The following is a 19525-nucleotide window of genomic DNA, read 5'->3' as shown; positions in this document are numbered from 1 at the left end:
GCACCATTAGTCTTTACTCTTAAATTCATATTCAAATTTGCTCTATATTAGGTAACCCATAGTGCATGCTGAGATTTGTACCAGCACTCAGTAACATTGGGCCATTGTTCAGGAATCCTAAGCGCAGGTTCAGAGTCACCCGATTACTCTGTTCTGTTTGGGAGAACTAAACAACTTTCAATTTTTACTATTTCATGGGGTTCATATTCATAGCATTCACTCTTATTTTCCTGTTATTTGCTTTATACATTTGAGCAAAATGACTCATTACTCCTAATTTCCCACTGATTTTGACAGCAGAATAGCTTTCAACACTCGTCTTGCATTTTAAGCATCCACATCTGTAATAAGCATCCACTGAAGAAATCCCCTCTTAATTAAGGGCCCGATTTAGATGTTTTCCGCTGTATTATGACCCCACGATATCCTATGAGGATTATAATATGATGGACAGAGTATTCCATCCGCCAACATCTAAATCAGGCCTTAAATCTTTTAGGTGAAACTCCTCTAATTTGTGAGATAACCCTTTCACTGTTGAACATTCCCAATCTCTCAATGCTGAGCTTCTTTTTTTCTTTTGATGTTTAGGGTACTTCACACTTAAGTGTACATCATAATGATTTTCCACTAAAGATCATACCACATTTTTTCCCCCACATTTTAAAATTTCTAACATGTCTGTGGGCAGGCTCACCCAGACCAGAATAAAATGACTGCCATGTTTTCTAATCCATCAGGTGCCAATTGTGCCTCCCCTCTCCTCTCAGAAAAGGAAAATATTCAAACTGAGTATATGCTCCCTGGAAAAGAGGGGGTGTCAATTGATTTTGGTGGTCCAATGCCCCAAAAAAACATCTCTTGCATTTAATGGTGATTCATTCTCATGGATGATCCACAAGCAGGAATCACTTTGAGAGTGGCATAGCTCTTGACAACTGAATTTCCCCTTACCAGCTATAGCCCTCCATGGTTAGATACCCCACAAAGTGACATCATTGATGGAATACTAGATAGTGGGGACTGATGCAGAAGCCACTCTGCATCAGCAACCTTAAAGATTTAAATTGGAGCACACCTCAAGTGCAAGTACTGGAGGCTCCCCTCTCCATCCAATGTATGAACTGTTCACATCCAACACACTTCAGAAGGAGTGTGATGGATGTTAACAGTTTTTCCACCACACAATATAGGCCAAGTCCTTTATTTCCTACTTCTTATGTAGAACATACTGCACAAATTTTATTTGGTCGTCTGTGCTTTGTTGAGTTCCCTTGGCTTTCCCTCGGAAATATCTCTGCTGTTTGCAATTGAAATAGCTTCAGAAATTGATCAGTCTTACAAATTATACGTTTCTGCAGAGGGTCAAGGCTAGAGAAATTACACAATACCTTCATACAAATACGGTCCCCAATGAAAGTGTCACTTTATATTTGAGGATAGTGATTATGACAACTATTTAAGAAGTCTGTCTATGTATACATGTGACATGACCTTAGCTCAGTTCCTCACCTGATCCAGACATCATAATTGGAGAGTGTGTAAGGTGAAATCTCTACATATGAACAAGCATTATGGCATAAATGCCAGGCATTTGTCCCAGAGCTAACCTTTGCTTTCTAGCGCTGTTTCTTTTAATTTTCATTTTGGCACATGATGTGATGCATATTTACCATCATATCATTTTGTTTGCATTAGTTATTCATATTTTTATTTGATTATTTTTTAAAGTTTATTTTAGCAATTCAAAAGTTACAATAAACATGCCAAGAGAGCATAACATATATTGAAATGAATTCCCAGCAGAGTGCACTAAGTATAACGGGAATATGCAGTCAGAACAGGAACATGGAATACAAGACTGGGAATTTGTATGTGTGAGACAGGGCTTGATGTGTGCAGACAGAAATAGGAGCCAAGCAAATACTGGAACCCAGAGACAGAATAAACTGAAGACAAAAAGTTGACACAAATAACTAATCAGAACAGGAACAAGGAATAAAACATCTATGAAAGCAGAAATAAAAAGGAAAGCCTGGAATATATTATAAATCAAACAGTGCAACGAGACTCAACAGCAAGGTCAGATGTGAGCCGCTGCACGGGAGGGTGAAGGGAGAAGCACAGGTGCAGAGAGAGTCAGGGCCAAGGAATCAGGAAACCACCAATGAAGGGAATGCAGAACTTGGACTTGGAAAGGGAAAGAGCAGTAAAATCAGGTGGCACAGGCCAGGACACAGGAAAGGAAGGAACAGATTATTGCTAAGAGCCAAGAGAGTGAATGTCCAGAACAAAGATATATAAGGGTCAAAAAGTCTGTTGGGTCCAGGAATTAAGAGAGTGAATTGAGCACTGCCACCATGGCATGAAGGGGCAGTGCACAGGGTCAGAAAGGACTACAGGACCTGTGATGCATAAAGGAGGTGGTACAGAAGCCTGGACTCACATGTAATTTGGGACTGGAAATACCAGGAATTGGAAAGAGTTCTATTATATTTTGATGTAACATATGAACCACTCAGAACCCTCATGAGTGTCTCCTAAGGGAAATGTGGTGGAATCCTGACAATGGAAACAAATGGATGTACACCCCACAGCATCTGAATAGTGCACTCTAGTAAGGGAAGCATAGATGGTGGTGTTATGTTCACCTTCATCACGGGGGTACTGTGCTAAAAAAACTTTATACAAATAGTTACTAATCATTGAGCAATTCCCTGCTAAATGGATGACATCAGCATTGGGAGCAAGGCATCGCATACAATTGGCATTAGTTGATAATTGTAACTTAATGGATTTAAGGGCTGTACAATATGTTTGGTGTAGAAATTTGAAATTAATTACCCTCAAATTGCCATATGGAGCCAAGTATCTTATATGACTACAACAGTAGAGCCAATTGTTAACAAGGATAGCTTATTCTAGATCCATCTCACATCATAATTTAGCCCTAACCAGATTTGAAGAGCCTGTGTTTGTACAATATTATAGAGTCTAGTAACTCTATGTTTGTTTGATGGGAAGGTAATTATTAAGGACAATGCTTTCCAGGTCTTAGGATCCTGAGGACATAATTGACAGCTAGCTTTTCACTAAGCCTGAAGCCAAAAATACATAAAGTTATCTACAGTGGAGAAACCCTCATTATCCACAATGTGAAAGCTATTAAATAATCCAGAATTTTGGGAATAAATCCCCAAGTTTTGACCGCGCTCAACTTCATAGCCTATGGAGAGGAGATCTTTCAATAGTGAGCTGGCTAAGGGGATGACTGCTCAGGGGCAAACAGGATTGGCCATGATAGTTTTATCCTAATTCCATTCTAGGCCAAGCCGCATCCAGGCTAATGTCGATGTAGCTGTGGGTAGAGGGACAGGAGTGACCGCTCAAAGAGGCAAAGTCTGTTGGGTTTGCAACAGCTTGTTCAACATCCAAGTGGGCCATTTACTGTGTTGTGTACCCAGTAACAGGCAAAATGTACTTGTGCACAATTATAGTACAGTTCAAAGTCAGGTGCACAAACCCTTCTTGCTCGTTTAGTAAGGTTAACGTTCCCTAGTTGGTTCTGAGAGGTACTTCTGCCCATGCAAGTGTCATCATATGGGATCTAAAACCCTTAAAAAAGTGTGTGTTCAAGGAGGCAGGGATATTATAGAATATGTAGAACACTGTAACAGGATGATAATTTTCCACAGAGCAATCTTGCTTCTTAGAGAAAGGGGAAGGCTATAAATTCCACGTCAACAGGACTAAGATTGCGAGAAAGATTATGCAAGAATAAAGTGTTGTCATTGACGTATACAGAAGTAATGGGATAGCAGGCCATGCAATTTAAGCCTCTCTTGGTGGAATGCTCAATTACACATGCCAGTGGCTTTGAGAAAAGGGCATAGAGTGATGGTAAAAATGGGCAATGTTAACGGCTGCTCCTTTTGATGTTGATGAGATCTGAAAGGAGCCTGTTTAGAGTAAGGGGGTCATTCTGACCTCGGCGGTAAAAGGCGCTTACCGCGGGTCAGAAGACCGCCATAACACCGCCGCGGTCGCGGTAAACCGCCACGGTCATTCTGACCCACCACTTGAAAACCTCAAAAAACCCGACATCCACAAAAGTCCGCCACACCAAAGGTCAGCGAAAAAATGGCGATGACCAAACCTCCACCGCCACACCAACAGAAATACGCCCATGCCATTCCGACCCACGAATCCACGCAGCGGTCTTTCAACCGCGGTATTCCATTGGACCGCCGCGCTCAAAATACACACACCCTTACAAAACACAACCACATTGGACAATTTGAAACACACACACCTGAGACACATATACACACCACTCCCACACACCCAATACAATATAAAACACACACCCACATCACCCACAAACCCCTACGACCACAATTGCGAATCAAGGACAGAGAGAGACAGCACTGCTTAGAGTAGACCATCACACAGAGGCAAATCACAACATCACCCACACAATTACCACGCACAAAACACCATACACCACCACACACATTACACTCCACAACACATACAACTTCCCTCACCTCATCCACACCACCCCATGGCACCCCAAAGACACCCCAGGTTCTCTGACGCAGAACTCAGTGTCATGGTGGAGGAAATAGTTTGTGTAGAGCCCCAGCTATTCGGGGCACAGGTGCAGCACACCACAATTGCTAGGAAGATGGAGCTATGGCAAAGGATAGTCGACAGGGTCAACGCGGTGGGACAGCATCCACGCAATCGGGAGGATATCAGGAAGCGATGGAACGACCTACGGGGGAAGGTGCGTTCCATGGTATCAAGGCACAACATCGCGGTGCAGAAGACTGGCGGCGGACCCCCACCTACTCCCCCAGAATTTACAGCATGGGAGGAGGAAGTCTTGCACATCCTGCATCCTGAGGGCCTCGCAGGAGTAGGCGGAGGAATGGACTCTGGTAAGTCAATTCTTAACTACTACTTCCCACCCCCACCCCACCTGCATGCCAGCACATACCCCCACCCTCACCCCCACCCCCATCACACCAACTCCTTGCAAATGTCTCACCATCACAACCCACCCATCCCAACACCAAGCCCTGCATGCAACCACAAAGCATGGACACCCATCACCAAAGCATGCCCACTGCACACACACATCACCCCCACAAGCCACCCTCACAAAAGCCACCACAAGGGAATGCCTGCACTTGGGTACACGGACACCCACCCATCACACGAAATGCCACACACAGAAGCAATAACCATACCCTTATACCCTGCAGGACCCGAACGCCACCACACCGCCACGGAGGGTCCAGAGATGTCCATCCCACCCCCAGAAGAGGCCCCCAGCGATGACAGCAGCTCTGTCTCCCTGGACCTAGATGACCAGCCTGGCCCATCGGGGACCTCTGGACAGTCGGTTCCCCACACACAGCCACAGGCTACAGCAGACCTAACCCCCTCTGGGAACACCAGCACAGCTCCTACCCAGCGGGCCCATGCCTCTGTCTCCAGGACACGTCAATCAGCGGTGTGTCCGCCACTACAGGGCACCCAGGTTGAACAACCACCCCAACAACAACAGGGACCTGGGGGCAGTGGTAGTGGGCACACCGTCCAGGGGACAGAGGCCCAGGAACACAGGGGAACTGGGAGGGCTGCTGTGCGACAGGGGGGGGACAGGCCCAGGGAACCCACTCTCCAAGAGGCCCTCACCACCATCATGGGAGCATACCACCACTCCCAAGAGACGATGGCGACGGTACTGGCCAGGTTCCAGGAGATCCAGGCACAGCAGGAGGAACGGTACATGGGGTTCAGAGAGGAACTGAGGAACATTGGTTCAGCAATGGGGACCATTGTCCTGGCCCTTAACCAGATAGTCACCACATTGCGGGACCATGTGGCACCCCAAAGGGCCCCTGTCACTAGCCTGGACCAGGAACAGCCTACCACCTCCGCCGGCGCTAGTGGACAGGAGGCCCCCACACAACGACAGGCCACCAGAACCCCACCTCCTGCTGAAGAACAACCACCCCGCAAGCGGAACTTGAGATCTCACAAGAAGACAGAGTAGGATGCCAAGACCCCCGCCAGCATAAGATACCCCCTGATGTCATCCCACTGTCCCACATTGTCACCCTGTCCAACCTTAAACTGCCCCTGCTCCATCCTTCCACAGGCATATGGACAATGCACCTGTGAAACTGAGAACTGGACTCTGCCATGGACATTACTCCACCCCCACCCATCACCGTTTTACAATCATGTACCTATATGTAGCACTTGAAATAAATCACTTATTGCACTTAAAATAACAGGAGTATGCTTGTATTTTTCACAAATGTATTACACATAACGGTGCAATTATGTTCAGTTACATTGTGATGACAACATACCAATGTCAATAAGCTTTAGTCCATGGGCAAACAAAGCAGAAGTCATGCAGTGGGTCATACAGCTCTGAAAAGGGAAGGGAAAGTCACAATTCTGTTAAAAGGAACTGGGGGGAAACACAGACAGTAGAGACGCAGGAGGCCTTAAGTAAATGTGAAATGGCGTGGGTGATTCTTACCTGTGTGCTACTGAAATTATTGTTGTATGACTGTATCCCTGTTGTCCGTGTCGTCCCCGTCGTCTTCCTCCTCTTCCCTCTCCACAGGCTCCACAGCTGCTACAACACCACCATCTGGACCATCCTCCTGCAGAAAAGGCACCTGGCGTCGCAAAGCAAGATTGTGAAGCATACAGCAGGCCACGATGATATGGCACACCTTCTTTGGTGAGTACATTAGGGATCCACCTGTCATATGCAGGCACCTAAACCTGGCTTTCAGGAGGCCGAAGGTCCTTTCTATGATCCTCCTAGTTCGCCCATGGGCCTCATTGTACCGTTCCTCTGCCCTGGTCCGGGGATTCCTCACTGGGGTCAATAGCCAGGAGAGGTTGGGGTAACGAGAGTCACCTAATAACCACACACGGTTTCTCTGTAGCTGTTCCATCACATAAGGGATGCTGCTATTTCGCATAACATACGCGTCATGCACTGACCCAGGGAACTTGGCATTTACATGGAAGATGTACTGGTCAGCCAAACAGACCACCTGGACATTCATAGAATGATAACTTTTTCTGTTTCTGTACACCTGCTCACTTTCTTTGGGGGGAACCAAAGCCACATGGGTCCCATCAATTGCACCAATGATGTTGGGGATATGTCTAAGGGCATAGAAATCACCCTTCACTGTAGCCAAATCATCCACCTCAGGGAAAACAATGTAGCTCCGCATGTATTTCATCAGGGCAGACAACACTCTGGACAAAACCTTAGAAAACATAGGCTGAGACATCCCTGATGACATGGCCACTGTTGTCTGAAAAGACTCACTTGCCAAAAAATGGAGTACTGACAGAACCTGCACCAGAGGGGGAATCCCTGTGGGTTGGCGGATGGGTGACATCAGGTCTGGCTCCAGCTGGGCACACAGTTCATGTATAGTGGCTCTGTCAAGCCTGTATCTAAGTATAATATGTCGTTCTTCCATTGTCGACAGGTCCACCAGCGGTCGGTACACGGGAGGATTAATCCTTCTCCTCGCAAGTCCCAGCGGACGGTGCCTAGGAAGGACAACATGGAGCAGAAAGTCAAGCAAACCACAGGTTCGTTCACACAGCTTGCACAGTAAAAGAATCGCAATGCATTGAAAGGCTTGTATGAGTGGCAATGCACGGCCTAGGCCTGTGTGACGCAGTTGAAATTATGCCATGTGGGCCCTTGAAATGGCGGCTGCCTGACCTGTGAAGTGTGACAGTGGGATGTGAGGTCAATGCGCTGGCGTGGCACACCGTGGCGGTAGGCGGTCGAAGACCGCAGTGCTAAGCCGCATTGGTTAACATTGCACCCTATGGGTTTCAGGAGCCAATGACGATGTGCGCCGGCGGTCGCGGTACGCACCGCCGTGGTACGCACCGCCGCGGGCGTGACCGCCATTTTCTATCTGATTAATCACTCGAGACCTGATCGTCCACATGAGAGGACCTATACTGCAAGTGCTGCTGTGACCTCGGTCTGGGAGATACAATGGCTGCTGCGACTGGGGAAAGGGCCCCTGCCTTCACAGGGTGCACGTTGAATGGGCTATGCCTGTGTTGAGTGGGGTGGATGTAAGATGGTGGGGAGGGGAGCGAATGAGGAGTGCAACGCACGACAGATGAGAGCATGTGCCACATGGCAAGGTTGGGGAGGGGAGGCCACTCACATCGACCATGCAGAAAAGTGATGATATTTCCTTTCCCACCCTGTACATGTCAAATAGGTTAGCGCCCATCAGAAGATCGACATTTGGCGTGCCATCGCCAAGGATGTCCGGGACCTGGGGGTCCACAACAGACGGGGCACCCACTGCCGAAAGAGATGGGAGGACATCCGCCGCGGGACCAGAAAGACCGCCGAGTCTCTGCTGGGCATGGCCTCCCAACGTAGGAGGGGTGCCAGCCGCCAATTGACCCCCCCTGATGTCCCGGATCCTGGCGGTGGCCTACCCCGATTTGGATGGGCGCGTGAGGACATCACAGCAGACACAAGGGGGTGAGTATCAGCACATTCTGCTATCTTTGCGCGCAGTGGAGGTGTCTGGGTTGGGGAGGAGGGCTGTGGGTAACTCTAGGCCAGGGCGCTTTCTGTAGGCTAGTCCCCTCCGTTAGGCACGGCCCTGTGCCCCCGCCCCCCACCTCTGTAGGGTGCCAAGTACAGCTATCCATGGTCCTGCATCACCCATGTGTGCATTTGTCGTCCATATACCTGTAGGCCTAGTCACAAGAACTGAGTAGTGTACCCCGATTGCGCAGCGTAGTGCTGGGGGTTTCTGTGTCTGTCCTCTCCGACAACGGTGTTGCCAATGCATGCACTCAACCTGTCTTCATTTCTCCCCCCCACCCATTTTCTTTTTCTTCCTGTGCATGTGTGCATTAGCATCATCAGGCGGAGGAGAAGTGGCATCGGCGTACGAGGGAGCTGCATCTCACATGGCCCCAGAGGGCCATGCAACAGACTCTGAGTACACCAGTGAGACGGAGGGCGAGGGGAACTCCACAACGGGGACCCGTGGAGACGTCAGCGACACCGACACGTCCTCGGAAGGGAGCTCCCTTGCGGTGGCGGCAACATCCGTGCCCACCGCCACAACAGGTACAGCCGCCACCCAGCGCACCAGCCCCGCCCTTCCAGCAGCCCCTCAGCCTTCGCTCCGTGCTCGCTCGGCCAGGAAGCCGGCCATCTCCTTCGCCCCAGGCACCTCAGGCCCTGCCCCAGTTACCCCTGCTGCCCTCAGTGAGGAGGTCATTGACCTCCTCCAGACCATCATTGTTGGGCAGTCTACCCTTTTGAATGCCATCCAGGGTGTACAAAGGGAGGTGCATCGGAGCAATGCATACCTGGAGGGCATTCATTTGGGTCAGGCTGCCCATCAGCGATCGTTCAACGCTCTGGCCTCAGCACTGACAGCAGCTATTGTCACTGTCTCCAGCCTCCCTCTTCTAACTGCCTCCACCCAGTCCCAGTCTCCTGTTCCTCAGCCTATCCCATCCACACCATCAGACCAGCCTGCACACACCTCAACACCCAAGGGCAGCTCATCCAGACATAAGCACCACAGATCCCACAAGCATTCACCCAAGCAACATCCAGATGCAGACATGGCAACAGTCACTACCACCTCTGTGTACCCCTCCTCCTCGTCTCCCTCCTCCCTCCCTGTGACGTCTCCACTCACACCTGCATGCACACCACCATCAGCCAGTACTTCCATCACCAGCACACCCTCCAGTACAGTCCGCACACGTGCAGTCACCACCCCCACTGCCATTTACACGTCCCCTGTGTCCTCTCCCAGTGTGTCTGTCACCCCCTCTTCCAAAACACACAAACGCAGGCAGCCACCCACCCAACAGCCATCCACCTCACGACAGCCTCCGTCACAAGCACCTGCACCCAAAGACAGCACACTTGACTCTCCTACAACCACATCCTCTTCCTCCACTCCCATACCCACTGCACCTACCCTTCCCATTGCTCCTAAAAAACTTTTCCTCTCCAAAATTAACCTCTTTGCATCACCTGACCCACCCCCTCCATCTGGTAAGAGTCCAAAGAGCACCTCAGCCACCACCAGCCCTGCATCTAGTATGACCATAGTGCAGGGCTATTGGAGTCCACCAGCTCCTAGGGCAGGGACATCGGCCAGCAGCAAGGGGACAGCCAGCCCACCCCCTGGGAAGAGGACAAAAAAAACTAAGGGCCGGCGCGAGAAGCCTGAGACGGCTGCCACCAAGCACAGTAGCCTTGCCCCGTCACCTGCCACATCATCAAAGGGAGGCAAGGGCCAGAGAGCTTCAGCAAAGGAGGGCAAGGGCAGCCTGGCGGAGAAGTCATGCAGCAGGCGCGCTGACCAGGAGGGCCCCACCAGCCCCATTCCGGGTGTGACGGACGACACCCATGGGCCCAAGACTCCATCACAGGAGGGCCCCGCAACCGCAAGGCGACTAAGCGGGGAGTCTTGGCCAGGTCTGGCTCCCTTGAAAGACAGGACAAGCACCGCTGAACAGGCCCCGCCAAGACAGGCACCGCTGAACAGGGCCCAGCCGTGAGAAGCACCGCTGAACAGGCCCGCCGTGAGAAGCACCGCTGAACAGGGCCCCGCCGTGAGAAGCACCGCTGAACAGGGCCCCGCCGTGAGAAGCACCGCTGAACAGGGCCCCGCCGTGAGAAGCACCGCTGAACAGGGCCCCGCCGTGAGAAGCACCGCTGAACAGGGCCTGCCGTGAGAAGCACCGCTGAACAGGGCCCCGCCGTGAGAAGCACCGCTGAACAGGGCCCCGCCAAGACAGGCACCACTGAACAGGGCCCCACCGTCTCAAGCACCGCTCCGCTGGGCCCTTTCTGTCAAGCACCGCTCCGCTGGGCCCTTCCTGTCAAGCACCGCTCCGCTGGGCCCCGCCGTCTCAAGCACCGCTCCGCTGGGCCCTTCCTGTCAAGCACCGCTCCGCTGGGCCCCGCCGTCTCAAGCACCGCTCTGCTGGGCCCTTCCTGTCAAGCACTGCTCCGCTGGGCCCTTCCTGTCAAGCACCGCTCCGCTGGGCCCCGCCGTCTCAAGCACCGCTCCGCTGGGCCCTTCCTGTCAAGCACCGCTCCGCTGGGCCCTTCCTGTCAAGCACCACTCCGCTGGGCCCCGCCGTCTCAAGCACCGCTCCGCTGGGCCCTTCCTGTCAAGCACCGCTCCGCTGGGCCCCGCCGTCTCAAGCACCGCTCCGCTGGGCCCTTCTTGTCAAGCACCGCTCCGCTGGGCCCTTCCTGTCAAGCACCGCTCCGCTGGGCCCCGCCGTCTCAAGCACCGCTCCGCTGGGCCCCGCCGTCTCAAGCACCGCTCCGCTGGGCAACGCCGTCTCAAGCACCGCTGGCCCATTGACAGTGCCGGTTCTGTGTCGAGCAGGTGTTCACGAAGCACTCTGGGCACCATGCCTCCTCCAATACCAGTGGAGTCGGTTATCCATCTGATGGACTGTGGCTTTGCACTCCCCAGGATGATACAGTGGGCAACCCACCCACTGTAGAGACTTGAGAGACTGTGGCTTTGCACTCCCCAGGATGGTACAGTGGGCATGGAGGTCCCTCGTGGATCTGGCGTCGTGGACTCATGTGGCTGAGGTGCCCCCCCTTCCCTTCCCCCTGAGGTGCCTGTAGTTTTATCATCTGATGCCCCTGCAGTGTTCTCTCCAATGGTATCCAGTCTCCTGTGTGGGCTTTGCCCATGTGTTTGTACACATTGGCCCACGGACTATGGAAATTTAACTGACTGTGCAGGACTTATTGCCTATGTTTATAATTTTCACTATGTTCATTCTTTATTTTGTATATTTCATATTGCATATTTACCATGACTTCGATGAACCTATTTTATACATAAATTTTAAAGATCATTTTAATTATGTCTTTGCATTATTCCGGGGGGTTTGGGGGGTGTCACTCTGACTTGTTGCTCTGCATTGGTGTGTAGGGATTTGGGAGGGGGGTTGGGGGGGTGGGTGTGTCCCGTATGTGTGTGCCCGTAACCTTTTCTCCTCCCCCCTCCCCTGTGTCGTAGGTGCAGTACTCATCGTTGTCGTCTGCGCCGGCATTCGTACTCGTGGTAGATGAGCAGGTAGACAATAGCTGGTAGGATGTTTAATTCGGGTTCCATGCTGTCCTCCTTCCTCGTGGAGTGTGTATCGGTGAGCGTTTTCCCGTTCGTAGTCTGTTTCCGCCGTGTTTTTATCGGCGGGGCTCCCGCCCCGGAAAAGGTGGCGGATTGGTGAGTTGTGATAGGGTGGGCGCTACATTGTCTGCCGCCTGCCTGTTGGCGGTGACCGCCAACCTGTTTGTCTGTCCCGCCGTGACGGTCGGAGTGTTAAAGTGGCGGGCTGTGTTGGCGGTTCCTGCCAGGGTCAGAATTCCATTTTTTTGACCGCCTGCCTGTTGGCGGGTTGGCCGCCGCTTTATCACCGACCGCCAGGGTTGGAATCACCCCCTAAATCTGTTGGTGTTGTACATAACAAGCAGACCCAGGCCACTAAGCTTAGTGGGAATCCCACCTGCCTAATACAGAAAGTAGGAACTCCCAGTCAAGGGCTTTCATCAATGGCCTTGGTTGCATCTAGGAAATCTTAGATTGCAGGAGGATTGGGGATGAACCCAGTCTGGCCTGGTAAGACAAGGTCAGGCAGAAATAACATTAGTCTGCTCACCAAGAGCTTTGACATTATCTTTGCATCAATCTTAATCAGTTGGAGTGACCCGCAAGAGTCGGATTGTATTGGGAGTTAGTCTGGATTTATTAGTGTATGAGTATTGTGTCCCTGAGTGAGGAAAGGAGGGCACCTGATGTTAGAGTCTCATTATACATCTGTAGTAGTATTGGTGCATGCAAGGAATTAAATGCTTTACACAACTTCCTAGGGAGTCCATAATTACCTGGGGCTTTACCAGTAGGCATACTGGTAATAATATCAGTCAACTCCTCCGATATAATGGGTGCTTCAAGGAACTGCTGACATGCTTCAGTGAGGCAGTCCAGTGCAATAAGATCTTAGTATGAGTGAAAATCGCTAACAGATGAGGATACCCGGGATGTGTATAGATTAGTAAAGTGTGCAGTAAATTTGGCTAATATGTGGTCAGCACTCAAAACACAAAAGGAGGGCAAGAGGGGAGTTAAAGATCCACAAGAGTTGACTCCTCAACAACATATTATTAAACACACCAAAATTTCAAGAAAGGAATCCACTGGTGACTACGGGTGTCTGCCAGTAGATTCCTCCCTTAAATTTTCAGGGGACCACTAGACAGTTTTGTATCAACATTTAAAATTTTCTTTTGAGCACATGTATTGAGCAGAAACATTAACATTATAGGCACTGATAAAGGCCGCTTCATTTCTTTTGAGGGTCATAAGCTGAAAAATGTTGACCTACTTTGTTAACACACTTTAGAAGGTTGAATTTTTCCTGCAGTGCCCTGTTTTTAATCCTGACCCAGAGACACATGAATTAAGAGTTGTTTTATATCAGCCAGTTTTGATCACTCTACGTTTTTCTTTCTTTTTATCATGCTCTGCTTACCCTCTTGCTTATAGCTCTTCATAGGATATTTAGCATACCTCTAGAAAACATCCATTGTGCTCCCGCTCTTAGTGAGGTGGTTGGATTCCACATTGTGATTAGGCATCACAATTCGAGGAGGTTACCTTTGACGAAGCATACCACCTATGGTGGGTGAGGGAAACTGTCCTTTAAAGGAATATATTTTCATAGGTGGGTTATGCTGTGCACAATAACCTTTTGCCTTATGATCAAGACCCAGAGTTTTGGTGTTTTTAATAATATGTGGTCAGCGTCATGTAGCATCTCACCATTCAAGGGTGGTATGCAACTGCAGTGAGAGTCCTGCCCAGTCTTTCACCCTCTCTGTAAACACTCACTCTGGCATGCTTGTGTAAGTGTGTCAACTCCTGCTCAGCCACCTCATTAAATTCAGTGAGATAGGTTCTATTTTTTCCAATGCTAGAATATTGCACTATACTTCAGGGGGCTCATCACATGCTGCGGATGACATGTATTGCATAAATCCTATCAGCACCTTAAGAGGCTCTATATTGATTACAGTATACACATGGCCATTCCACAATCTCTTAGCAATCTCCCACTCTGGTGCTGTCTGTTCCCCCCACCTAGGAACTGTCTAGGGTCCACAGAATCAGCTCAGTAAAAGTAAGGGAATCAAGATATAAAGGTACACCACTGCACACTGTGTCACATGCGCGCAGCACTGGCCGTCATACAGCAGGACTCAAGCTGTGCCCATTGAGGTATACTGTGTAATTCAGTTTGATGTTTAGTTTCTGTTGCAGCTCTGTGCACCCTCTATTCATACAGGGCACAGCACCCATTTGGCTGCTTCTCTCATGCTGTGCCCCACTCCTTTCAGGTACAAGATTGAGTGTGTAACATTGAGGTGCTGGGGACCTCAAGAAGGGGGGCCCATCCCTACAATTCACTCACTGGATGTAAATAGTTCCTGGGTGGATGTGCTGCCCCCAACTCCAACATAGAATGCTTGCAGGAGTATGGGCCCAGTGTGCATCTGACCTCATCTTGAGAGTGCTGCAATACTGCCAAATGAGTATGCTACCTAGTCTCAATCATTTGAGCACTCAGCTGGGGCACACATTCCCAGGATTTGCAGCAAAGAATGCTTTTGCCAAACAGCTGCTCCAGGCCTGGGTCTGCATTGTCACATCATTCTCAAAGCCACCAGCTTTGAAAGCCCCAGAGACTCTGCCAGCCCTCACCGCATACCATCACAAACATTTTGGGTCATTCTGCAAATCTGCAATTATTCCTGGGGAGTTCAGCCTTCATTCCCCTGGGCTAGGAATAATCTTTGGTTCAGTGTGACAATGATCAACACAGATTGTGTTTCCAGCACAAGAAGCATCACTGAGGGAAGCCCATTTTACAGCCAGGCACTTGGGTGCCCCTTTGTTTCTAAATATTAATGCTACAATATTATTGTATTTAATTATTTCTCTTCTTGATATTATGGCATGCAACCCTATGACAAGACACAGGGAACAAAAGCTACCTAAGTTGACCCATCCATGCCACTGCAGGAAGGTGGCGCTGAAGCTGAAGTGAAAGCTTACTGAGCTCACAAATCCCTATTGTGCCTTAGTTTAACATGTCAGGATCCCTGCAGACAATGGCCCCTCTGCTTGGGACACAATGATCCATTTGACATAAAGCCTCCTACTCTAGTGAGGATGCACAGGACAGGCCCTTAACGACCAGCTTCTAAATTCACGAAAGCATGAGGCAGGAAATGCAGGAAGCGCAAGGTCGATGGGGCTTAAGGTATTTTGTCACTGATCAGAACTACCAGCTCTATAGCGAATAAACATTCAGTCCTAGAAGACTCATTGGCTCCTGGCAGTGGGAAGGAGGCTAGAATATCCATTTTAGGCTGTACTTGGGCCTACGAGGTTATATCTGACATATGACTACAAATGGGCATATGAATAACCGAATAACTGCTGCACCCAGGAATACTGCAGCAGTGTCCAAGTTAATATGTGATTAGTAACTAAAATTGTTTTCTATTTACTTTATTAAATTTTGTTACTTTGTAAAACCTATAAATTATGACTTCTGATTTTATCATTGGTGTGAAAGGTCATGTCATGTGAATTCATATGATTTCATTAAGCGGGCACAAAGCCCATGATGTCATTGATCGAGACCAGTGCATAGCATGCATATTTAACAGTTTTGATTGAGATTACCATTTTGCTAACAGTCAATATTAATTTTTATCGTTTTAGCTTCACAAAATCTGGACTTACGTCTGGTTAATGGAGGGCAGAGATGTGCTGGCCGCATTGAAGTTTACTATGGAGGAGCCTGGGGCACTGTGTGTAGTGATTTCTGGAGTTTGATGAACTCACAAGTTGTGTGCAGACAACTAAACTGTGGAACTGTTGTTGCTTCTCCAGGAGGTGCTTTTTTTGGTCAGGGCACTGGAAACATTGTTTTGGATGATGTGCTCTGCAGAGGGCAAGAAGCTTACCTGTGGGACTGTCCCAACAGAGGATGGAACATAAATAACTGTGGCCATATTGATGATGCAGGGGTTATCTGTTCAGGTACACTTTAATGTTTCCTTTCATTATTCTTAATGTTGAATATGTGTTTAATGATTGCTGATTGTTGAGACTAAGGTGATCTTATCTCTCCACTAATATAACTAATATAAAATAACCATACAATAGTGGAGAGATTGTGTATGAGTGGCCCACTATTTCTATAATACTAGTTTTACATTATTCATGTGCTTTATGTAATTTTTTTAATATTTTGCTTATTTCTTTGAATGTGGCATTATGTTTGATATAAATAACAACAATTGCAATAAAATATAGTATAGGACTCTGGCCTCATTATAACCTTGGCGGTAAATACCGGATACCGTTGTGTTGACTGCCGCCAGCATAACGTCGTAGAGGCAGACATCCTTCCGTCACATTATGACACATACATACAAAATCAACAGAAAACAGCCACAACCACAAATCCTCGAGACCCACTGAACGTGATAAACTGTTGGTACTACCACCCATACCGTTAGCCCACCAATGCAACACCCTCCAAATAAAGACCCACCAATTACCACAGCGGACATCCAATGATGGTAAACCATTGGCGGCGAACACCGTTGCAGCAGATATAGCCACCAAAAGACAAAACAAGACAACATTGGCCAGAACAAAAAACCCGCACCTGACACAAATACACCCACCCCACACACCCACCAACAGCACTATAAAACACACACCCACATCACCCACAATCCTTTGCAAACACGAAAAGACCACAATTGCTAGCCTCGCAAATCACAAAGACAACTTCACACACACACCACAACAACCCTTTCATTCTGTCAAGCACCACATACCCCACACCCTACCACATTACCCAGAACCCTCTGCACAACACACCCACCACACAACACCCATGTCCCCACAAAGCCACCCCCATTTCACTGATGAGGAGTTGCAGGTCATGGTTGAAGAAATAGTTAGGGTAGCGCCACAGCTGTGTGGAGTACAGATCCAGCATATATCCATTGCCAGGAAGATGGAGCTATGGCAGAGGATCGTGGACAGGGTGAATGCCGTGGGACAGCATCCACGGACAAGGGACAACATCAAAAAGAGGTGGAACGACCTACGGGGGATGGTGAGTTCCATAGCAGCAAGGCCCCAGCTTGCAATCCAGAGACTTGGTGGTGGGCCCCCACCTTCTCCCCTACAGCTGACAGCATGGGAGGAAAAAGTCTTGGCAACACTGCATCCTGAGGGACTCACTGAAATTGCCAGAGGACTGGACTCAACATTTACTACCTATCAACCCCCCATACCTGCATGCCACTACCACCCCTCACCCTGACACCCATCACTCCACTCCATCCCATACAGTGCACCACCACAATTAACAAACCTAAATGCCAAGCACTGCATGTACATTCCTCCCATTCCTGCGTGTACACCCACCACCAATGCATGCACAGCAAGGAGAGATAATCTCACAATACATCACCATACACAAAAAAAGGTGGCAGGGCAACAGCAACAAATAGGGGAAGCTAAGGATGCAGAATATGTCACAGACATATAGCATAAAACACCACTTACATCCCCACAGGTGCCCCAGACAATCTCAGCACCAAGGAGGTGCCACGGCTATACAGACCCCCACCAGAAGATGCCCCCAGTGATGACAGCAACTCTAGAGTTCTGGATCTGGATGAACTACCTGGCCTATCAGGGACCACTGGTCAGTCGGCTACCCCAGCCCACACCCAGTCCACCACAGAGCATCCTCCCTCAGGTTCCAACACCACAGTAGCCACCCAACATCCCCAGACCTCTGTCCCCAGGACATGTCAATCAACAGTGTGCCCACCTGTACAGGGACCCCAGTCCACACCTCACAGGCAAGACAATGAGGGTCCTGGAGTCAGTGGCAGTCGACACACTGTTCAGGGGATACAGGCACAGGGGGCCAGGGACAGCTGTGCGCCAGGGGGAGGACAGGCCCAGGGAACAATTATCCAGGAGGCACTCACTAATGCCCTGGGAGCTTACCAAAGATCCCAGGAAAGAAGGGTCAGGTGATAGACATCATGCAGGAGAACCAGCGGCTGCAGGAGGAACACCACCAGGAGATCAAGAATGAATTGCAGGCCATAAATACCACCATGGTCTATATTGCAGGGGTGCTGGGTGATATTGCTAACATCATGAGGGAGTACACATCACACCAGTGGGCTCCTCCACTAGCCAGTCTACTGACCAGCCCTCAACATCTGCTGCAGCTAGTGGACAGGAGGCCCTGCCACATGACCCACAGGCCACCAGCACCACTCCCCCTGCAGAAGGTGAACCACCCCGCAAACGTTCCCTGCGACCCAAACAGGCACCAGATACACTTGGTAAGACAAAGACCACAGCCTGGAAATGAGTCCCTCCTGAATGTCCCCCTTGTGTTCCACTGTGTCACCTTGTCTACTTTGAACTGCCATTGCCCTCCTTCCTATGGCCGCTTGGACACTGGACCTGTGCTACAAACAGACTGGTCCACTACACTGGACTAGTCCCAACCATCACCCCACTCTATTGCACTTCCCATTATAGAACCATTTTCATTAAACACCCTTGGACTCAATTTGAGTAATGGTGCTTTATCTGCAGGTAATGTACAATGTAATGAACTGTAATGAACTGCATGATCCTGTGTAAATGTCCAGTAAATTGTTGATCCATCCAAAAAATGTGTCTCAGCAGTCTGTACACATCACAGCAGTACACTGTTGGAACAACACCAACATCTGCAATAAGGGAAGGCATAGGTGACAGTCAGGTGGGATGCAAAAAGAATGACTTGCATTATGCTGCAGTCACAGTACAACACTGAAATGTAGAAATGTGTAGTTCAACAGTCTTACCTGAGTGTCATTAGAAGTACTGCTGGATCAAATATGACCTGTTGTCCACATCCTCCTCCTCTGCACTGTCCTCAGTGTCCACTGCTGCCACAGCTGCATTGTCACCCCCTCCTCCTGCAGATGGGGTACATGCTGTCTGAGGGCCAAATTGTGCAACATGCAACACACAACAACAAATCTGCAAACCTTCCCAGGCTCAGGGAAGTAGCATATGGATCCACCTGTCTGATGGAGGCACGTGAACCTAGCCTTCAGGAGACCGTGAGCATAATTGTACCTATTTTCAGGCCCTGTTCTTGGATTCATAACAGGGGTCATGAGCCATGACAGGTTTGGGTAGCCGAATCACCTGTAAGACGTAAGAGACACACATTAGCCCTGCACAATGGCATGGGCTATGACTCCTCAAGGCATACACTCACATACATTAGGTGGGGACTCAGG

General features: G+C 49.4%; 1 protein-coding gene across 1 annotated transcript in view; it reads left to right on the top strand.

The window, feature by feature from the left end:
- Nucleotides 1-19525, top strand: part of LOC138301684 (deleted in malignant brain tumors 1 protein-like) — a 630543-nt gene that overhangs the window by 138972 nt on the left and 472046 nt on the right. The window contains exons 4-5 of the mRNA XM_069242199.1: nucleotides 7795-7808; nucleotides 15900-16220. Coding sequence (XP_069098300.1) covers nucleotides 7795-7808; nucleotides 15900-16220 — 335 coding nt within the window. The remainder of the gene's footprint in view (nucleotides 1-7794; nucleotides 7809-15899; nucleotides 16221-19525) is intronic.

This window comes from Pleurodeles waltl, chromosome 6 (genome assembly GCF_031143425.1).
Source record: "Pleurodeles waltl isolate 20211129_DDA chromosome 6, aPleWal1.hap1.20221129, whole genome shotgun sequence".
NCBI classification, from domain to species: Eukaryota; Metazoa; Chordata; class Amphibia; order Caudata; family Salamandridae; genus Pleurodeles; species Pleurodeles waltl.
This window is presented reverse-complemented; position numbering and strand designations above follow the sequence as displayed.